General features: G+C 38.5%; 1 protein-coding gene across 1 annotated transcript in view; it reads left to right on the top strand.

Moving 5' to 3' along the window:
• The window catches only part of OTOL1 (otolin 1), a 53,544-nt gene that overhangs the window by 24,146 nt on the left and 6,380 nt on the right, over positions 1-23,018 (top strand). The window contains exon 2 of the mRNA XM_003358658.2: positions 19,891-20,262. Within this exon, the coding sequence (XP_003358706.1) occupies positions 19,899-20,262 (364 nt within the window). The 5' untranslated portion in view covers positions 19,891-19,898. The remainder of the gene's footprint in view (positions 1-19,890; positions 20,263-23,018) is intronic.

The following is a 23,018-nucleotide window of genomic DNA, read 5'->3' on the forward strand; positions in this document are numbered from 1 at the left end:
TGGTATTTAGAGACTAGTATGAGTGTAAAATTGCCAATTCTTAAGTTAAGATGCTTGGTTACAGGGAAAGTACAGTTTACTGTGAAATAGGTCAGAAGTCAAAGGCACAGCTCAGGGCTGAAATTTATCCCTGCGTTCCTCATGGGTATCTGACTGCAGGGATGGTGACTAGACTTTGAATGGCTGGAAAGCTGGTGGTATTCAAGGAGACACCTCCTTGTGAAATTCATCTACTTCACTAACATATCCAGCATCAAGCACAGTGAAAAAGTGTTTATACATCTTTTTGCCTCCATGTGCTTCATAACATGATTTATTCAATGAGGCTTCCTTTGATTACTTACATTGACTTTGAAAAATTGACTGTATGTTGTGTTGGATATAAATACTTTTCTTATCTTCCTCTGATGTTTGTCCCCATAAACCCTTTTGATATTGATGAAATGTTTCCCCTGTGATAGACTGTATCATCAACAATTCTTCCCCCCCCTCCCCCACTCGCTATGTTCACTGTGGGAATAACATGCTTTATCAACCTACAGATGTTGAGCTTGACCATGTGCGTTGCTCTAGCTGGTGGAATATAGGAGGAAATAACTGTATTGATTCCAGTCTGAAGAGACATTGTAGGCTTCTCTTGCCCTCTTGGACTCTGCTGACTGCTGCAAGATGAGCACAGACTGCCTAGCAACTGGTCTCAGTATAAGGAATAAGTAGAGCAGAAATAAACCTGACCTACAGCTTGAAGCAGAGCTGCCTAGCCCATTTGTAAACCTGTGAATGATAAATACATTAAATAATAAATTAATATGTATTTATTAAATAAATTTTTGTTGTAAGCCCTTGAGATTTTAGGTAGGTTTGCTATATAACAGTATCACAGCTGAATCTTAGTATACCTTCAGCTTTCTATTTTTCAAAATTTGAAAATGACATAACAATGAAAGAAAGAAAGGTAGAATGAGTACTGTAGTATACCTGCAGCTTTCTATTTTTCAAAATTTGAAAATGACATAACAATGAAAGAAAGAAAGGTAGAATGAGTACTGTATGTTCATCACTTAGACTCAACAACTGTTAACATTTTATCATTTTTGTTTTATCTTTCTACAAGTTTTTGGGGACCATGGAAAGTTATAGTCATCATGATACTTCACTAGAGCTAAACACTTAAACTTAGAGCTCTAAGAATAAGGACATTCTTGCCTTCAACTAAGTTTGAACTAGGTTATAAATGACTAAAAAATCTTATTAATTTTATCTTAAAAGAAATGCAAAAAAATGACCTAAAGTAATCCAATACTATTGTCTTGGTCAGTTTGGACTGCCATAACAAAATATGACATAGCTTAAACAACAGAAATTAAATTTTCTCACAGTTCTGGAGGCTGAAAGTTGAGGGTGTCCGAGGATGGCAGGGTTCTGGGGAGAGCTCTTTCCTTGATTTGTAGATAGTTGCCCTCTTTCTGGGTCTTCATGGGGCAGAAGAGAGTAAGCTCTAAGGGTGTTTTTTCTTATACAGGCTCTAGTCCCATCATGAGGGCCCTACCTTCATGACCTTATGTGACCTAATTACTTCCCAAAAGTCTTGTCCTCAAATATCATTACGTTGAGGGGTAGGGCTTCAGTATAGGAATTTTGTGGGGAGGAGCATAATTAAGTTCACAGTAACTACACAAAAGGTGATAAGAATATAGAGATATGGTGCCTACAACACAATCACAGCCAATCCATAATGAGTTGAAGCTGTCCAACAACTTCTTGGAAAATGTTATGTTCAATTTTTAAAATGTAAGTAAATGTAATGATTTATAAATGCAGCTACATATATTTTATCAGCACTCCTGAGGGCTTAGGCAATGAAGTATTTTAAGCTACCTACATTTAGTGGTACATAAATCCATCCGGTGCCAGCATGTCAGAGAAGGCAAAGAATTATAGGCTGGCATGAATTCCTAATGTGACTCGGCATAATGTGTGATGCCTGCTGAATACTTTCAAATGAATTGATGAAGTTTATGTGGTCCATGCTCTTTTAAACTTCATGCTCAAGGTTGTTTCTTCTACTTCAATAATGATGTTCTATGTAAATACCCAAAAAGAGGAAGGAAAAAATTCACAGACACATGGGGACTAGACATGGAAAATAGTATAAAAGAGGCTTATGAGCTGGGTTCTGGCACCAGACAGACTTGGGTTTGAATGCTGGGTCTGCCTCTCCCTGGTTAGTTCTCTTGAGCACATGTCTTATCTTCTCTGTACTCAGTTTTCTCATATACAAAATGGGGGTATAAGAAATATTTCACAAAGTTTGTTATTAGTATGCTAATAATTAAATACAATTATCAATATAGTATAATTGCAGCTTTCTGCAATTACATTTGCAGCTTTCTGTTAATATTCGCAGCTTTCTCTGTAACTTTTTTAACCACAATGAATGTGGGTAAATTTTAATAGACAAAAATCTGGATTGGAATCTGGATTTAACTGCAGCCCAGCTCTAGACCATGGGAGTTATGATTCAACAGGAAGCATGTGTAAAGCTCTTAATGCAGTGTCTTATACATAGAGGTGGTTGCTAGATGGACATTTCAGTATATTTTTAGAAATCTGAGAGCCACCTATGCTACTAGTTCTTTAACTTCACTCTGAAAACCACCTAAAGTGGTTGTATAAAACATAGGTCCTGGCTCCCATACCCAAGGTTTCTGGCTCAAGGTCTGAGGTAGGACCAAGAAAGCTGCCTTCTTCTTTCAGTCTTCTGCATTTCTTTATTTTTACTAAACATACCTATGATCCAGGTGGTCTATAGACTGTGGCATGAACCCAGGCCCAGATGCTGTCATTTGGTAGTTCCCCTTCCTGAAGCCCTTATATACCCTCTTTTATATGCACAATGAAGAACGTACAAGGACATTTTTGTGAAATTTTGTAGAGGTTAAAAATTGGAATAAGTCTAAGTAGCCCCTAGCTGATGAATAGTGCAGCAAAGTGTATCATACTCATATAATGGAATGTTATGCAGCAATTAAAGAGACTAAAGGAGAGCCATGTGTTCTCATGTGGAAAAATCTAAGTTTACATTTACTTCACTTATTTTGTGAAGAAAATATCTATTTCTTTTTCTGTCTAGGAGAGCTAAACAAAACTGTTACAATTTTGTTAGGCAAAGATATTTTTAACTCCAAGCAGCATAATGGTTTTAGGTATTTTTAGAGAGAAAAATAAATGTAGGTAATCTGAGAAATGACTTTGTGAAGGTCATGGAACCCTTACTTTGACTTTAAACCATCTACCCCTGTTATTCACACACTGCCTGTGAAGATGAGTCCAACTGCAAGATATATTGCTTGATGAAAGCAAGTTACAGAGAAAGATGTACCATGTGGAAGTAGGCATTAAACATAAAGCAAATGATACTATTCTGTATGGGTGGATATATATATATATGTATATAGAAGATGGAGATGCTTAAAAAGGTTTGGAAGGATGCATAGGTGGTAACAATGCTTGTCTTGGGATGGTGGGAATAGCAGACAGCAACTGGAGTGCTGTTCCTTGTAATGTTTTATACATTTACAGGGCAAATGTATTTATATATTACTTGTGTATTTAAAAATTTTGAAAAAAACCTGGAGTAGACCAACTCTTCCATCTTACAGAGAAGAAACATAATTTGCTTGCCAAGGATCTCAGAGAGCATAGTAAATTCAAAGGGAGACGTCAATGTGCTTGATTGCTTATTTCATGGGAATAGCTTTCTTCATCATGCCCAGCTGAGCTCATCAGGCATTTTAGATGATGTGGTAGACAGAGACATATATTCCTCAGCACCAGGAGGCAGTGGCTACTAAGGAAAGGCCAGCTGGGGCTGAGCTGGGATTCTCTAGGTTGTGACTTGATTAAACTTGCCATTGCCAATGTCCAGTTATCATTAGGATCTCAGAAACACGAAAATTAGAAGGAGGAGACAGGTAGCTTTCAGACTTATTTTATAAGGAGAAATATAACTACATGGGCTGGAGGTTAAGGACCCCAAAGTAGTCTCTATGAGGTTGTGGGTTCAATCCCTGGCCTCACTCAGTGGGTTAAGGATCTGGCATTGCTGCAAGCTGCGGCATAGGTCACAGATGTGCATAGGATCTGGCATTGCTATGGGTGGCATAGGCCTGCAGCTGCAGCTCTGATTCCACCCCTAGCCTGGGAACTTCCATATGCTGTGGGTGTGGCTGTAAAAAGAAAAAAGAAAAGAGAAAAAAGAAAACAAAACAAAACAAAAAAACAACCAACAACACATGGGCTACTCTGTTTGTATCAGCTTGACCACAGCATCCTCTCTAAGCCAGCAAGGTACAGGGGAAGCCAAATGTTAAATAGATACCCACTTTGGAACTTACTGCAAGCAATAACCATGTCGAATTGGTTGAAGTGTTATGATCAGCACATTCTCTCTGAGGGCAGAATGGGGAAGCACTTGGTGAGTGTGAAATCAGAACAAGAGGATTTACATTAATCAAACAGTCCATGGCTGCTGGGTAGGTTAATTAGCTGCATCCAACTCACAATGGGGATCAGGTTACTTTTGGGACTGAAATATTGAAGTCCCATTGGCTCAGGCTCCTTGGGCCTGTCTGGTTGGCTTCTAATCCTTTTTCTTTTTTCTTTTTTTCTTTTTGTCCTTTTTAGGCCACACCTCCTTAACTCCTTTTTCTTTTTTCTTTTTTTCTTTTTGTCCTTTTTAGGGCCACACCTGTGGCATATGGAAGTTCCCAGGCTAGGGGTCTAATTGGAGCTGTAGCCCCCGGCCTATGCAACACCCACAGCAATGCCAGATCAGAGCTGTGTCGGCGACTTACACCACAGCTCATGTAAATGCTGGATCCTTAAACCCATTAAGCAAGGCCAGGGATGGAACCCCCAACCTCATGTTTCCTAGTCGGATTCGTTAACCGTTGAGCCACAACAGGAACTCCTACAAACTCCTTTTTCTATGTTCTGATGGTTGATTAGTCCTCTTCTAGAGCTCCTGTCTTAGATATGTTAATATATTCAATCATATTACCATTTTTCTAGACTGAGATTTGGTTTGGTTTCTTTGTATTTCTATACTGATTGATTTTATGTTGCTCCTACTGTCTAATGCTTGTTGCCATCTCAGAGTCTCTGCACTTGGGATGCTCTTGCATTATCCTTAGATTTCCTCCTTTTTCATAGTTCCTTTGTCATTCAAATTGCAGCAGCTTAACTGTCAGCTCCTTAGAAGGGCCGTTCCTGAGCACCCAATCTCAAGACCCACCCATCACTTCACTTTATTATAATTTTTGTGTGATGCTCATTAGGTTATTAATATTGATGTTTACTGTGTGCATCTTTGTGTTTTAAGTCTTTGTTGTTTCTCCCATTAAACTCCATGAAAGTAGGGATCTTATCAATTTTTCTCCTGTTCTATTCCCAGCATCTAGAATAGGGTGTGACACTGGATAGGTTCTCATGAGGGGCTGCTTGCGTGTTTGCTAAATGAATGAATGCTCTATCCAAAAACCAGTAGTGCTTTTGTAATTTGTAAGTTTTGGGGGAGCATCTTATTGAAGTCCCAGAAAATATGACAAAGCTACTTTCTTAGAAATGAACTTGGCCAAGAATCTCTAAGTCCTGGTCAATCCTCAGTGGATGTCAGACTCATGCAGTAAAGGGGAAGTGAGGGGGAATGTGTTTGTTCAGAAATGTCACCCAAGTGACCTTGTCCTGCAGTGAGGGCTTCACTCAACAGCAGAAGCAGATGCCTCTGGATCCTGAAATGCTGCCTGAATAACAGACTCCAGTGGCGATCATCCAGAAAGCTATGGCATCTATTTTTTTTTTTTTTTTTTTTTGTCTTTTTAGGGCCGCACCCATGACAAATGGATGTTCCCAGGCTAGAGGTCAAATCAGACCTGCAGCTGCCGGCCTAGACCACAGCCGTAGCAACACGGGATCCGAGGTGCATCTTTGACCTACACCACAGCTCACGGCGATGCTGGATCCTTAACCTGCTGAGCAAGGCAAGGGATCAAACTTACATCCTCATGGATGCTAGTCAGATTCGTTTCCACTGTGCCACAATGGAAATTCCACATGGCATCTGTTAAACAGGAAAATTGTTTCAAACATTGGTGCCATGACCTCAAAAGTATCAGGATGAAAGATAATCCTGTAAACCAAGGGGAATGGCAGACCAGTGAAGAGCTAAGGCTTTAATATTCCCAAGATATTTGCATTTCATCAGATTTCAGAGCCTTTCTTTAGAATCAGAAAAAGTCACCACTCCCCTCATCACAGGATACTCACCTCTCATTGGGTAGGGCCAGACCTGGAAAGGCATAAAGCAGACCCCTGTCTAATGGTGAATGAGATTAAATTTTCCAATGTGCCATCTAGGAGAGGGATTACTGCTAAGGAAACATCCATAAGGTAGGTGACGATTACAAACACTGATTTATTTTACCTTCCATCAGGCTTTTTACAGTAAGATCTCAGGCTTAAAAAAGTCCTGTTGATGTAATTTGCCTCAAGGAAATAAGAATATAAATAGACATGATAAAAGCAGGAAATTGATAGAGGGCAGCCTTCCCTCTGTTGTATTAAATCTGTGTTTTTGTACTGATTTTTGAAATGTGGAATGTTGTGGCATGGAATATAGAATTTTCTGAAAGTCACTAAGTTAATGAATACCTGTGAGATAAGTAGAATAAATAAATTCTAAAGGGAGATGATAATATATTGATACTACTGGGATGGAGCTACATATTTTCAAAGATGAAGGTTTTAAAAACCAGGCTTTGTTTAGATTATAATACTGTGGTGTGTCTTCAGTTAAGATGATGCAGGTAGTTGTATAAAAAATGTGGTTTCTATCATAATAATATCTGTTAAGGAGGAAAGATAGTTTGCTTTTAAAAATGTTATGCCTGTGGTATTTTAGGGAAAAATTATGAATAATAATAAAAATTTAATATGCATTTAGCTTCTTCTGAGAGAATCAGTGGCACATTATATTTATAGATCTAATGGTCATTTTATTTTCCCTTTCTTCTATAAAGGATTTATAATTCATGACTAAAAATTAATGGCTGGCTTAAACTTGAATTGAGGGCTTTTAGGATAGAAACTCATTTTTATATATTATGTTCTTTTACCAGTGTTTAGGGCAAATCATTGTGGCCATCTATCTGGATGCTAAATATTATTTGCACTTTTGAAATTTCATAAAGAATTTTGTCATCTATTTTTCTGTTTTGAGGGAGTCAGTTTTTCTAATGACATAGCCACACTTAAAGGAAATGGTGTGCTTCTGTGAAAATGAAGTCAGGCTGCTCATTAAACAGAAGAAATCTTATCTAAAGATATTTCTAAGAAATAATTTTCTTTCTGAAATTCACATTTTATTCATTCCTCTTCTCTTCTTCCTCCTAAATTCCATTGGCAGAAATCCAAAATGAAATTGTTATATATTTTTAATCTTTAAAAAAACCAATTAACTAGAGGAATTCCCATTGTGGTGCAGTGGAAACAAATCCAACTAGTATTCATGAGGATTCAGGTTCAATCCCTTACCCCACTCAGTGGGTTGAGGATCTGGTCACTGATCTGGTGAGCTGTGGTGTATGTCGCAAATGCAGCTTGGATCTTGTGTTGCTGCTGTGACTAAGGTGTAGCCAGCTATAACTCCGATTCAATCTCTAGCCTGGGAACTAGAGTGCAGGTGCAGCACTAAAGAGCAAAAAATAAAGAAAGAAAAGAAAAGAAACAATTAACTAAAAATATGTAAAATGTTACTTAGAAATTAATTAGAAATATACAAAATAATACTTAATATACCTTAATTAGGTGAAAAGTAGGAAAGAAGATATGCAATTAAAAATAACATCATTTATCCCATAACCTTAATTGTCAAATGAAAACTAGACACTTGGCTGTTTTTTTTTCAATTCCTGGGATGGATGAGATGTTGAGTCCAAACTAGAAAAGAAAGTTTATTTTCATTTATGTGATACCTATTAGAGTGATATGACATTTACTATAATTTAGTCTTATTGGGTAGTTTATAAGATTTGAAATCTAAGGGCTTTGCATAATCTCCTTCCAAGTGTTTTAATTGACATTCTGCTATAATGAACCCCACAGACCATTACCTGGCTAATTGCTTGAGTTACAGTGCTTATACAATGCCATTCTTTGTCCTTGGTCTTTTGGATTAAATAGCTCAGTTGTCCTGAAGGAGGAAGTGACTGCTGGTTGTCATGTGAAGCATTAACCTCTTGGTAGCTTTTTCAAAATGACAGACTCCCTTCTGTTCTTCTCTAGGCTGATACCAAACCTGATGCTTATCAGAGATCTCTGTTATTCTGGGATTCTCAGCTCTCCCTGGGAGAACCCTTGACCTCTAAAGGCTCTTTCCAGAGCCACTGCCACAAACAGCTTTCCATGACCTGATTCTCAAAGAAAGAATGAGGCCCCAGAGCAGGTGACAGAATGAGGGCATAACAATATTTAATTCTCGAGGGGTATGATTAGCGAGGATTTGTTGGGAAAATAACCTTCATACTTTAGAATTAGAGAAGGGTCTATTGCTGGCTCATCTGGTCCAGAATCCCTGTTTTTAATGTAAAGACATTAAACCCTCGTGGTGATCTGATCTGCCCAGGTCTCTTGCAGCTGTTGGTGACCCAGGCTCTTGGTTCCCTTTTTATGCACTTACCAGAAGCCAGATCATGATGAAATCTTGGAAACTAATGCCAAATTATAGAGCAAAGCAGGAAGGTGCTAGAATCAGCATGTCACTAAACCCCGAAAAATACAGCATGGCTGATATCCTTGTTTATTGCCTTTTTTTCTTTGTTTGATCAATGGTATGGGTCAGAGACAGTGGCCTTACTAGTGATGATGAGTAATTAAGGGTTCTTCAAGAATTTTTTGAACTGTTTTAGGGGCAGTGTAGGAGCCAACTCCATTGCCTGTAGCCCTAGATTGATTTCTCTTGATAACTTGTGATTGAAATGTTTCTATGGGGTCTGCTCTAGCCTTGATCTAAGATGCTAAAGAGCTCTGATGTTAGTTCAGATTCCAGTGGGCAGGATAAGGACTGATATCTTTTGGGTATAGGTAACATCTGTTGACATCCTCAAACTTCTGACTTTCTTAATGTTTGTTTTTAAGACATTCAGAGCACAGGAATAGGTTTGGAACTAGATTTTACAAAAGGGAGTTCTTAAAACACTGCAGTGATTGAAGACACATGGAGGTTTGGTAACTGGAAATTTTTTTTTATAATAAAGCATTTATTTCATGCCATACCTTTAGTAGCTTTGCTTCATACCTGAGTTGCTTAGGTATGCAGGGTAAGCTCATAAAAGGATCAATACAAATCTTTCAACACTGAGAAGCAAGGATCTTAACAGAAGATAAACTGCTAGTGATGAAAACTGTCATCTATCATGTTATCTGAAAAATACCTTTTGCTTCACAAACTTCTTTTCTTTATTATTTTTATTTTTATTTTATTGAAGGATAGTTGATTTACAAAGTTGTGTTAGTTTCAGTTATATAGCAAAGTGCTTCAGTTATATGTACTTACATGTTATTTTCCAGATTCTTTTCTGTTATAGGTTATTACAAACTTCTCTTCTTTAAAACCCTCCAATTTGCTTGAGTCTGTATTCTGAAGCTTCTCTAGAACCTCCCCAACAGGGAACCTCTGACTAACTTCTGGGTCGACCCGGTGGAGCAGGAGGTAGCTGGCTCTTACTCCTATCCATAATAATTCCCTACAGAGGAACATCCCACGTCAGGCATTCTGCCTGGTCTCTAGAAAGATGAAACAATTTGTTTAGGTTTAGTTATATTTATTTTGATGGATATATAAATAATTTATTCAAGGAAGTTGAAAAGTTCAGTGAAATCTCTGCTTTGTGAAGACAGTTTCTAACATGGAACCCAATTTGGCTCTACCATAAATTTTTGTTAATATGCCAACACTTAACAAAAATGTATTATGGTATAGATATATTTCTTCTTTTCTTTTTTTCTTTTTAGCATGACACCTGCAGCATATTGAAGTTCCCAGGTTAGGGGTTGAATCAGAGCTACAGCTGCTGGCCTACACCACAGCCACAGCAACAGTGGATCTGAGCTATATTTGCAACCTATGCAGCAGCTTGTGGCCATGACACCAGATCTTTAATGCACTGACTGAGGCCAGGGATAGAACCCACATCCTCATAGATATTATTTGGGTTCTTATCCCTCTGAGCCATAATGGGAACTCCTAAGTAGAGGTAAAATTTAAACTCAATTTTTTAACAGCAACTTTGATAGATTATTAACTGCCACCAGGACCAACTAATAAACAAGTAAGTGAACAAATCAATTATGCTAGGACACCATTGCTTTTTTCTTTTTTTAATCAATGGACTTTATGTCCATTTTAGAGGCGTTTTAGCTTTATAGGAAATTGAGCAGAAAGTACATGTCCCATGTAACCCCATCCCCCACCTCTCATACACAGTTACTCTCTGCCTTTTACAATCAGTGGAAGGTATCAGCCTGCAAAGCTGGTTCCTTGTCCACCTACTCATTCACACTGTCCCTTTTCCCACTTCCTCTCTCCCTCCCCCTGAAATAGGAAACTGCTACAGAAGACATACTTGGAATCTCTGTGAGGGAAATAAAGATGAAACAGACTAGCAAGAATTTCATTCTTGCCTTTGCCTAATCCCATCCTTAAAGGTTTCTTTTAGGTTATGCAGATGTAGAGCCAGGGCTTCTTTTCACGCGTAAATTTAATGTACATTTATAACTGCTCTACTTAACCCATCTGTGTGGGTGAGTTTGCTTTCCCACCAACCAGTCACCTGAGTGATTATTTTGTCCTGCCTTAGCTTGATTGCTCCCAGCTCTTCTGAATGCGATTCCTTCTTGGCACCCAATTCTGTGCTGGGGGCCTTACCTGCCACTCTGCTTCCTGTCACACTACCTGGATTTAAGACAGAGTAGGAGGAAGAGAGAGGGGTGAAAAAGAGATGGCATGCACAGAGGGGAAAAAAGTATCCACATTGGCTGCTGGACTTTTCTTCTTTTTTTTAAAATGGTGTTAAACTGAACCAAAGCTAATCCCTTTTATCTAACTGAAAAATGCTGAGAATATGTTTTTATTTTACTGCATACTTATTAAATACAAGAAGCATTTAACTTGGTACAATGTAATGTTATATTCAATGTGCTTAATAAAATTGTAATGGATTCACTTATTTTGACACTCTGGGAGAAATAGCCTCCCACTGGATAATGGAAATTATGATGCTTTTGCTGCATCTCTCAACACAAAGGGATGAGTGAGGCTTATCAGAGCTGATTATAGTCCCTCTGGAGTTGCCCTTAAAAACTGAAGTGGATAATAGGAATCTGTATTTACAAAGTTTCTCCTCCTTCCTTTTGATGGGATTATATTTGCATACAAACTCCAACTCTGAGCTTGAGAACGTTTTTCTGAGTTTGCTAGAAGCATCAGGACAGGGGAAAACAGCTTCTCAGAAATTCTCCTTAATTCACCCTCATGAGTGAATAGCACTGAGAGTTCAACACCAGGTACTTTGTAAAGTAAAACAGGGGATTGTTTGATGGATGTGGCCCTCGGGGAAGGAGAAGGAAGTGGCAGCAACTGGCCCTCCCCATTTCCCTTTTCCTGACATCTTTATATATTATGGTCCTTCTACCTTGGGGTAAACATGCCTAAAATGAGTGTGATGTTAGTCATCCTTCTTGCCTGCCACTCCTGACTCTCACCTCCATTCTTGGTTACTTGTTTAAGTGGGAAGGTCAAAGGGGACATCTTGAGAAAAAGCCCTGGAGTCATCCCGTCTCTTGACTGGGGCTCAGCCCTCTTATAACACTTGCTCTTTTCTTCTATTCCTCAATGCAGGGGAAGCCCCTCAGACCAACTTCTCAAGCTATTATATCTGATGTTGGGTCTGAGATCTTGCTTTGCTCAGCAAATCCATTCCGAGAAGCTGGAGATTACTTTGGTCTTAGGGTGACAAAATTTAACAAGCATCATTTCCACGAAAACACATCTTGTCTAGGTTGTGCTAAGTATATGCAAACTTATTTCTGATTAGTTATATATTTTAAACTCAAACCTTGACCAATAACTAAACCTCACCTGGTATTTCTAAAGGAAAATAATAATGATAATTATTTTTTGTCTTTTATCTTTTCTAGGGCCACGTCCACAGCATATGGAGGTTCCAAGGCTAGGAGTCCAATCGGAGCTGTAGCTGCCTGCCTATGCCAGAGCCACAGCAACGCCAGATCCGAGCCTCTTCTGTGACCTACATCACAGCTCATGACAATGCCGGATCCTTAACCCACTGAGCGAGGCCAGGGATCGAACCCGCAACCCTATGTTCCTAGTCAGATTCATTAACCACCGAGCTACAATGGGAACTCCCGGAAAATAATTATTAATGGTATTCTTCAGGGGTTTACCCTCACAGAGGTTGAGCCTCCGATTGCTTTCTTCTTATCCTCATTTTCTCAAAATGGTGTTTTAAAACCACAATGCTAAGAAACCTCCTCGAGTCAAAATATGAAGTTAAATTCTAATTGAACTAAGTTGAAGATGTACTTTTCAGAGAGAAAGTAAAGTAGCGATTGTCTTCCAGAAGGAATTGATCTTTTTGTTGTGAGTTAATGTCAGCCAGCTCTTGTAAGCCACCCTCATGCCTTATTGCCTGGACCAGAGCAGCTCCTGTGTCCTTTCACTGCCTATTCTGACACACCTGCAGCCACCTCTATACCATGGCCAGGGACTCTCCTCTGCTTTCACTTTCAGTGACTTCTTATGGCTTGTAAATAAACCCCACATCTTCACAAAGGTCCACATCACCATGCAGATTGCATCATGGGTGATCATACTAGTCTCTCTCTCTCAGCCCCTACAGTTAGGGTCTCCTGGCTTCCTTCTTTCTCTTGTACAAAGGCTCCTGCTGCCTGGAAAGCTCTTCTCCTTGCTCTTCCTGACACTGGCTGCTCTGATTTGTCAGTGTTCCTTCCTTAGGCCTTTCTGTTGGCTTAAGTACCACTTTCACCAGCCACCTGTCTGAAACAATCTTTCTATGTCACTCTTTATCAACTACCCCATTTATTTTCTCCACAGACTTATTACAGTCTGAAATGCTGATTTTTCTTTTTTACCCTCAGATGTTTGCTACTCCCAATAGAATGTAAGTTATATGACAGCAGATATTTTGTTCTATAAGTCCTGCACATGATATTATGTCTACACGGAATGGTGTTTAATAAGCATTTGTTGACTGAATGAAAGAACAAATGAATGTGAAACATGGGTACAAGAAGGGGCACCACATGGAATATTGGTCATAATGAAATATGAGAAATTAGAATTAACTATTTGCATTGGAAAGGAATGCTATATATGTAAAAATTCATCTTATGATCTTACATAACTATACAAGTGTCAGAGTGGGAGAATGCTCTACACAAGGTCAAAGAAGTGCATCACGGTTGCAGCCCAACAACATATCCACACTTAATCCATGTGCTTTCAGTTGTTTCAAAAGTCTCTATACTAGTATTAGCATTCAGAAATGAAACTGGGCTATAAGACTGGGGTGGATGATTTACTTGCAGGCTCAGAATACTGTGGGAGGATTTTTTTGACAAAACTTTTTGGTATATTATTGGATCCAGCTAGTTTCTAAGAGATTACAATGCTGTGGCTAGATGAGGGTTAAGAAAAAAGAGAATGTAGGATTGGATATAAGACAGGCTAAAGCAGGCAGCCTGGAGTTTACAATAAGATAAGTGGAAGTAAAAGTAAATGGAGAAGAAGGATTTAGCAAGATTTAGTCTGGGACCACTGTAGGTATGTCAGGAAGAAAGGGATTGATACAGGTAATTGAGTGCTTATGCAGTCATTGAAGGGAAAGGAGCCCATGGCAGAAAGTGCTATCACTAGCCGTCAGATATGCCACCAGCCTTTAGAGAATCTGGATTTTGCTGCTGATGGTCACAGCCACCTACACAAGAAAGGCAGGAAATCATGTTGTTGTGCCAGAGAACATTGCAAAACTTTTAATCTGCCAAAGTCCAGGCAGTCACCATCTGCTTCTCACAGAACTAAAATGGCTTCTGCTTTCTTTCTGTCTTCAATATCCCATGCAACTGTTTCTTACCAGCAGAAACTAAACTGGAGCCCTGATGGCAAGAGATTCTGGGAAAAGTAGTTCTTAGGCTTTGAGTCTGTAGGATGAAGGGGACAGAATTACAAAGGATGGAAATTGTGCCAAATGCCAATCTGACACAATATGAAAACAGGAAATACTTGTTACTGCTTTAAAATACTATTTTTTGGCTAGTTAATTTCATTAGCTCTAATCCTTACTAAAAATAATAGCCAGCAGTTACTAACAGCTTTTCATGCATTATATCATTAAATTTCACAACCCTACAAATGTATCTACTATGATTACCTCCATTTTAGAACTAAGGGACCAAGACTTTGAGAGGTAACTTGCTCCTAAACAAATCACTCATAAATAGAAGATCTGAATCTTGTACTTGGGACTCACTTTCTACAAAGCCAGTGGCTTTTAGTTCTAATACTATATTATTTGCTAGTCAGTTATTAAATTTATTTATGATCCATGGCCCTGGCCTCAATATAAAACTTGCCAGTCATCTGACAAATATACATTATTATATCTCACTTTTTTGGGGAAAAGAACCAGTAATTCTTTAAAGAACATTATCTTAAGCAGGGGAACTAACTTAATGAGAGAGAAGAGTACAGAATTAGAAGAAATATAATGTGTCCAGTATTTAGAATGTGATTTTAGGGTATGAACTCATTTACATATATTGATAAAATATTGGCTGTTATAAAACCACATTGTAGACTTTCAACATTAGAAGGGCCATTCAAGTTTGAAGAATCTTCAAGATCTTTTATAATAGCATCTCAAGAAGGGGTGGCCCAGTTTCTGCTTAAGGACTTACAGTGAGTGCAACTTCCAGGACTTTGGGGGCCTGATGGATGAGGGGGAGGGGCACTTAGAGTGCTCTTGCTGCAGGGTAAAGATAAGACTGGGGTGCCTGGAGTCTCCTTAGTCATTTTGGTGTCAATGGCAGCAGATACAGTGTTAGGATAGATGCTGGAACTATTTATTGCTAATAGTTAGCTTTTGCTGCCTAATCTTTCCCAAACTCACTCCATGACTTACAAACTATAGTTTGAGTGTCTGTAGTGGATTCAAGATGGCCGAAGAGTATTGGGATCTTCTTCCATTGAAAGATGGAGTGTGTACCCCTTCTCTTGGAGCCTGGCTGGACTCTGTGACTGCTGTAGCTAATGGAATTTAATAAACTATTGCTGTTCCAGTTCTCAGGTATAGCCTAAGTAGATTGGTAGCTTCCATGTTCTTGGAACACTGTCTTTGGGAAACCCAGTGTCTGACTGAAGAAATTTGACAGTTTTGAGACTAGTGTGTTAGGGATACTATTGAGAATTGATGAGATCAGCTTTTTTCCACTTTTATCAAGACACTGGATTTGCAGTGAGGCCTCTTCAGACTAGCCCATGGACCAACTGAATACTGCTAAATGACCTTAGTTGATGCCTCAAGGAGCAGAACAATCACCTAAATAATCCAGGCCCAACTTCCTGACCTGTGACATCATGAGCTACAATAAAATTGTTATATATTTATTTTCTGGCCATGTTCAGAGCATGCAGAAATTCCTTCCTGGGCCAAGGATCTCAACTGCATCATAGCAACAACCCAAGCCACTGCTGTGGTAACAACAGATCCTCAACTACTGAGCCACATGGGAAGTCCTAAAATGATTTTTTAGGTCGTTGAGTTTGAGGTACTTGGTTACACAGTAATAGATAACTGGAACATGTCTGTGGGATTGGTGAGGGCTGTCTCATTTAGATTGGTCTCAGCTGTTCTGACCAGGGCTCACTCATGTGTCTGTGGGTCAGTTTGGGGACTTTCATCTAGATCGTGTTGGGCTAGGGCAGCTTATCTGGGGCTGCTCTGCTCCACACATCTCTCAGCCTCTTCTGTGACCACAAGCTTGGCCATGTATATCCTTAACCTGGCAATGACCAAAGTGCAAGAGAGCAAGTGAAAACATGGACGTACTCTCAAGATCTAGGCACCCTGTCACTTCCATTTCATTCTTTGGCTAAAGTCACATGGCTGAATTTAAAGTCAAGGGATTGGGATATAGACATCATTTCTTTTGTGGAAGACAATGCAAACCCCACATATCAAAGAGTGTGAGTACAGGGAAGGGTGGAAAAGTGCAGACAATAACGCAATCTACTACATTTACTTCATTTCAGTTTGGCAGACATTTATGGGATGTGTATTACTCTAGGCACTGGAAACCTGGAAACAAAAGAGCCCTAACTTTCTATTCTTGAAATGTGTACTGGGTAAAAGAATTTTACTGTATTTAGTTGATTGGGGACCTCAATCTCCTTTTAGATCTTTACTTACAACCCCTCTGTTAACATTTATATTGTGTTAAACTTCACACTTACTATTTGAGTTATCTTTATTGTTCTAGTGACTTAAAATTTGGTCAGAAGCCCTTACTTGCTTGACCCATTGTGGAGATTGTTTGGCTAGGTTTTTATGTTTTTACACAAACCTTAAAAAATCTAATTCAAAAGAAATAATACCTCTATACCATCAGTCAGATTGCTATCAACTCTCACACTAATGTTTTTCAAAGGGCTTCCTGTTTTCCTCATCTCAAGTTCTTGGGGAGCCTCATCATAGTCTTCAAGTTCTGACTGCTATCCTTTAAATTTTTTTATTTTATTTATTTATTTATTTTTTTTAGGGCTGCACCACGGCATATGGAGATTCCCAGGCTAGGGGTCCAATCAGAGCTGCAGCTGTGGGCCACAGCCACAGCCACAGCAATGCAGGATCCAAGCGGCGTCTGCGACCTACACCACAGCTCACAGCAATGCCAAATCCTTAACCCATTGAATAAGTCCAGTGATTGAACCCCCAACCTTATGGTTCCTAGTCAGATTCATTTCCACTGCACCATGATGGGAACTCCATATCCTTTAACATCTGTATTTAAATTGGGAGCAAGAAGCCACGATGCAAGGAAAACATTTATGAGGACAATTCACATTCTCAAATAGGAACACTGAGCATTTTCCTAATAACAGTTAGCTCTCATTCTTTTCTGCAGTCCTTTCACATCTTGTCAGATGAGCTGTGTTTCCCTCTGCAAATTTGTTTGCCTCACACTAATATGTTCCAGGGTCAGAGCCAGACTTCTTACCTCTCCTCTTCCTCATTTCTTCCCTTAAGTTCCCATTTCCTGTCTTTGGGAAACCCCATTTCTTCCACTGAGGGTTGAGCTCTGTGAAGGGTCTAACTCAGTTTATTCTGCAGCATCTCTGACCTCTCATTAACCCCAGCAGTATGGCACATGGGCTGACTTAAGAGTCAAATGGATTTAGGTTTTAATCCCAGCTCCATTGCTTATTAATATTGTGATCTTGGGAAGACACATATCTGTGTCTCAGTTTTACAATCCATTAAGTGGGCACAGTAAATCTTACCTTGCATTATTGCAGTAACAATTATAAAGTGCCTGGACAGTGCCTGTCATGATCTCAGTGTCAGTTCCCTTCCCCTCCTTGTCTCAACAGCTATCTCTTATTTGTCATGTCAGGACTGATTTAACAAAGGGCTATCACAACATGTTTTCAGGGTGAAAAGTACTTTGTATGCATAGAAGAATAACCCAGGTATGTTTAGGAGAAAAAAAGGGTTATTTTCCCTATGACTTCATGTGTTTAAGATAACATTAGCCACATCTTAGAGCATTAATACTCAGCATTCTGCAAACTCAAATTATTTTTATAGCAAAATGGTAAGAAAATTGAAAGTTACCAATATTTCTCTTTGCATAATTTTGCAGTTTGGATAGTTGCCACAATTGTATGTTTACTGCAGAGAAGATCCTTAGGGATGGGCTTGCATTTTACTTGTCTTTATATGCTGTGACCCAGCAAGGACCTGACACTTCTTAGATGCTCAAATAAATGTTGAACAAATGAATGTTTCACTGAATGCAATAGTATGAACTAATGAAAATTGAATTATTTTATATTTAAACACTAGGGCTGAATTTAGTGCACTGATACATAGTAACAATATTTATGTACTCAGTCCTGCAGGGGTGGGGGAGTGGGAGGGCAGGATCTATATTTGGAGGGCTGCATTATAATCACCTTTCCTTCACACTTTTTTTTTTTTGCTTTTGTTATTTCTCATCTTTTTTACTAGATTGTCAGTTCCCTGAGGACAGAGACTGTGACTTATTATATATTATTATATGTCACCACATATAATTTTTCAGTGCTTGTGACACTGTTGATATCCAGTAAATATCAGTTGAATGGATGAATATGGTAGCAAAGGCATCTTGAAGTGAAGTTAGCATTTTGGGATCTTTAGAAGATTTTGGAAATGTAGCATCCTTTGTCCCTTCTCATCTGCTTTGATTTATATGTCTCCTCCATAGCTCTTCCGCTGATCCTACCCTTGGATTTATTGTTCTTTAATCTCATCCTTATAAATGCCACATGATTTGTGGGAAAGGGTTGAGGCTTTGAAATTAAACAGACGTGGGTTAAGTTCTGAATTAATAACATAGGTTGTATGATCTTGAACAAGGTTTGTAACCACTTAGCTCCTGTTTCCTCATCTGTGAAGGTGAGTGACATTGTGTCACTACCTGGCAGAGCTGTTTTGAGAGCAGATTGGATTGATGTAATGTAAGGCACTTACTTAGTCGGGAATTCTATAAATAATGGGTGTTATTACTATCCTTATTTCCATTCTCTTTATGCTCTTACTATTTGTCCTAATCACTCCTTCCATTTCCAGAGACAAATCATGCATTTCCAATCCTGGCTATCTTTTAGCAGCCCCTGGACTGCTGGGAGTTGCTAGAGAATGGAATACTGTGGGCTATCAAAATTTTACTTCATCAGGAACCTTATTTCGTATATCCCTTTGAACACTGATAAAAGCCTTAATAAGAATAACTACTATTTGGCTCATTAAAATACTACAAAGATAAATGTGAGTTTTAAGAAAACCCACTCAAATTATAAAGCAAAGAATTGGAGAGTTAAATGACGTGAAGAATCTAAAGACATAGCATATATTTAAATTTATGATTTTTTATTCTCTCTCTGTCTCCATTTATTGCACAGATTCTAAAAGATTGGTCTCACAACAAGACCATTATCCTGAATAGATTTTAAGACTCTTTTATTAGTGTTTTTTCTTGAAATAATTGAGTTTGCTGAAATAAACTATTCAGCTCAATATTTTTCATCTCCCTCTCATACAAATGTATTTGATTCCTATAAATCTGCATGAGGTCAGTCAGGATTTTATACCTATTTTTTTCCTCAGGGTAAATGAGCTATTAAGTCATGTTGCATTTATTATAGATCATGTTTGCTATTTAGCAAGATAATTTAAATGATGGCGAACAATATCTTTGTACATGTAACAGTAGGAAAACAACCAGAAAGGAGAATTGAAGTAAAATTTTCCTTAAAATAAATACTTTAAATAAAATACTATGTTGTGATTCGAGTTACATTTACATATAGAATACATTAAAGAGTTATTTAATATTATGCATATTGTCCATTCTTATGGTTCATGTATGTGTATATGTTTCTCTCATATAAGTATATATCTATATCACTTAGTCTTTCTGTTTGGTTCTCCTGTAATATGTGTATATATTCCTATTATACCTTTCTTCTAGCCTCAAATATGTGGATGTTTTCTTGGTTTTGTGCCATTTTAATTATTTTGGCTATTGCTGGTATGGATGCAATAGCAAAGACCACACCTTTTACCAAATTCACGAAGAAATCTGAGAGAAAAGAGATGCTGAAGGGTCCAAAGCCATCTAGTGGCCTACCTCCAGAAGAAGACAAAAGCCCTGTCACAGAAGTGGCCAAAATGGCAAAACCAACCCCTAGTCCTTCAGCCCTCGATTCTGCCTTTGGTGATGCCACCCTCTTTCCCTTTGAAAACTTCACTCTGGACACGGCTGATTTCCTCTTGAACTGCTGTGATTGTTGTTCATCTGGACCAGGGCAAAAAGGAGAACTCGGACAGACTGGAAAGCCAGGTATTTAAAAATACACAAAGTCCTCTATTTCTCACTTGTGCCTCTTTAGAGTGAGAGGTGGTGGATTGGTGGTGGAATCGCTTCAAGGTTTCTACACTGCCATGTGAATGGGACAAGCCTAGGTGTAACGCGGTGATCATTACAAATGGGTTCTCTTGCCCAAGGTGGTAGCCAAAGCCACATGTGTGGCTAGTAATATGAAAATTAAATGAGATGAGACATTTAGTCCCTCATACACTGGTCCCATTTCAAGAGCTCAGTGGCCACTCGTGACCAATGGCTACCATACTGGGCAACACAGATACAGAGCATTTCCATCACTGTAGAAAGTCCTACTGGATGGTGCTGGTTAGAGCAGAGACTGCACCTACGAGCCCAGCCCTGGTGTGGAGTCTTTCCAGTTATATAGTCTTTTCATTAATGGCTGATATAAAAGGGTAAATGAACATTCTGTGGTCTGGTAAGAATGTGTACTGATGGATTTTTGGAGTGCTATTTGTAGTGAGGATTAGAAATGGAATGCCTGTGAGATGGAGAATAAAGGCAGGATTCAGTTTGCTTCTCATTGAAATTCTGAGGCAACACTGTACCCTTGCCCAGCAATTTTCTCTATTGAATATCTTGGTTAAATATTTCAAAATTTCAGATTGCTTTAATGTATTATAGTATGAATATACTCTTACTTTTATTGTAATACATTTCAGCTTTTACATGTCCTACAGCAGAGAATTCAAGGTAAAAGTGAGATCAGACTATAATAGCAAATCTACTATTCCCTGAAAAAATTACATGTAAATATTTGTCTTGCGTGAAGAATTTAAAGTTATAAAGTCAGGAATTCTCCATTCTCATGAAGCTTTTCATTCATTTCATCCCATTGCAGGAAATTTTGGGGGAATGTGATTGGTGTTTATGTGGATGTGGAATTGAAGGGTAAAGGAGGTGGGCAGGGATCTGGGGCACCAAGATTTCAGAGTTGCTAAAACATGACTGGAAATGTAATGAGACTGAGAAAAAATCGTATTTACTAGCATTTTTCTTAGTATCATGCCTGGCTGGCAAGCTGCTTGGGGAGAGGAGGAAGGGGTCAAGTAAACACAGCTTTGGGTAAACTGTCTTCTAGGGTCATGGGCCTATAGGATAAGAGCTTTTGTTTTATCAAGTGGTGGGTTTAGCTGGGCTGTTCTCAGAGCTCAGCCTCTCCCCTAAATACACGGATATTTTGAAGGTGTGCCAAGTTATTAGCCTGCCTGACATGCTCATATATCTTTGTCTGACTGAGTCTGCCACAGAGCAGAGTGTTTGGGAGTTCAGAATGTCAAGTCTATCATGGTCTGACCTTGGGGAAGCTCCATTACCTCTCCAAGTCTCAGTTTCCAAAATAATCATATGGCGTAAGAAATAGTACCAGCTTCATGGAGCCGTCAAGAGAACTGAATGAGATCATACATATAAGGTCTCAGTGGATGCCTGGAGTAGAATAAATGCTCAATAAAGTGTGTATATTTTTCCAGTTAGCTGGAGCAGGAGTCTTTCCGTATCTCTTCTGAAATACTCTGAGCCTGAAAGGATCCTATTTTTACTATTCAAAGATACTTGTTCTAGCTTTACCAGTGTTTCAACAACATTGTTTTATTTCATCTTTTATTTATGTATTAATTTTTAAATTGATGTATATTTGATTTACAACATCATGTTAATTTCTGGTGTACAGCAATCTGAATCAGATATACATACACACACATATATTTTTAATATTCTTTTTCCATTATGGTTTATAAGATATTGCATATAGTTCCTAGTACTATACAGTAGGACTTTTTTGTTTATCTGTTTTATATAGTTTATTTGCCTATCCCCAGCTCCTAATTCATCCCTCTCCTATCCCCTTTTCCCTTTGGTAACCACAAGTTTATGAAAAATATTATTTTAAGTTAGAAGTCTAGTATAAGAGCAACATTAAACAAATTTTAAAACAAAAATAAATCTGCTCAAAGCCAACGCTTTAAATTTTTCTTCGTTTTCTCTTGGTTCTTGGCCACATGAACAACACACACCTTGCATACATCACATTTGTATTATCTACTTAATGTAAATAATATAGACTTTAAAAATCATAAGCCTAATTTTATGGAGTTTCTGAATGAAAGTATTTTAGAGCATATAGCTATATCTAATAGCTCGCAAGGGTAAAATTCCGTTTGAAATTTTATTTCCAGATTCTCTGATTAGTTCAGTTATAATAATAGCCACTTACTATGTGCCAAAAACTGTTAAGCACTTGATGTTGTTTCTAATCTTTGTAGAAAATGTTTAAAATATTATTATATTTCAGTGGATGATTTAATCACATTTCAAAGAGTTTTAGGTAACTCTAGAGGCTGTACCACCGGAGTGTAGGATCTGGAGTCAAACTTGGTTTGTATACTTTCAAGACCCTCCTAGTCTATGATGCCCAGACTTCCGGTATTTATGGTAAACTCACCAAGATGTAGGCCTTACCTGGACAGAAGGGGCAGCCTTACAGGCAGTGACTATGTGCCCCCTGTGCTAACCTGGCCTTTGGGGGTCAAGAAGAAGGGGAAACATCACAGTGAATTATAATTTACCATAGCTCTTGCTTTGGTTTCCTCTGCCTGTTTCTGCTCCATTCCTTTCCTCTCTGCTCTTCTTTCTTTCCTAGACATAGGAGCTTCACCACCACCTTTGGCTACTTAAGCTTACCTTCAGCCTTAATCTCCATTGCAAGCAATTTA

The sequence above is a fragment of the Sus scrofa genome, chromosome 13, assembly GCF_000003025.6.
Source record: "Sus scrofa isolate TJ Tabasco breed Duroc chromosome 13, Sscrofa11.1, whole genome shotgun sequence".
Classification (NCBI taxonomy): domain Eukaryota; kingdom Metazoa; phylum Chordata; class Mammalia; order Artiodactyla; family Suidae; genus Sus; species Sus scrofa.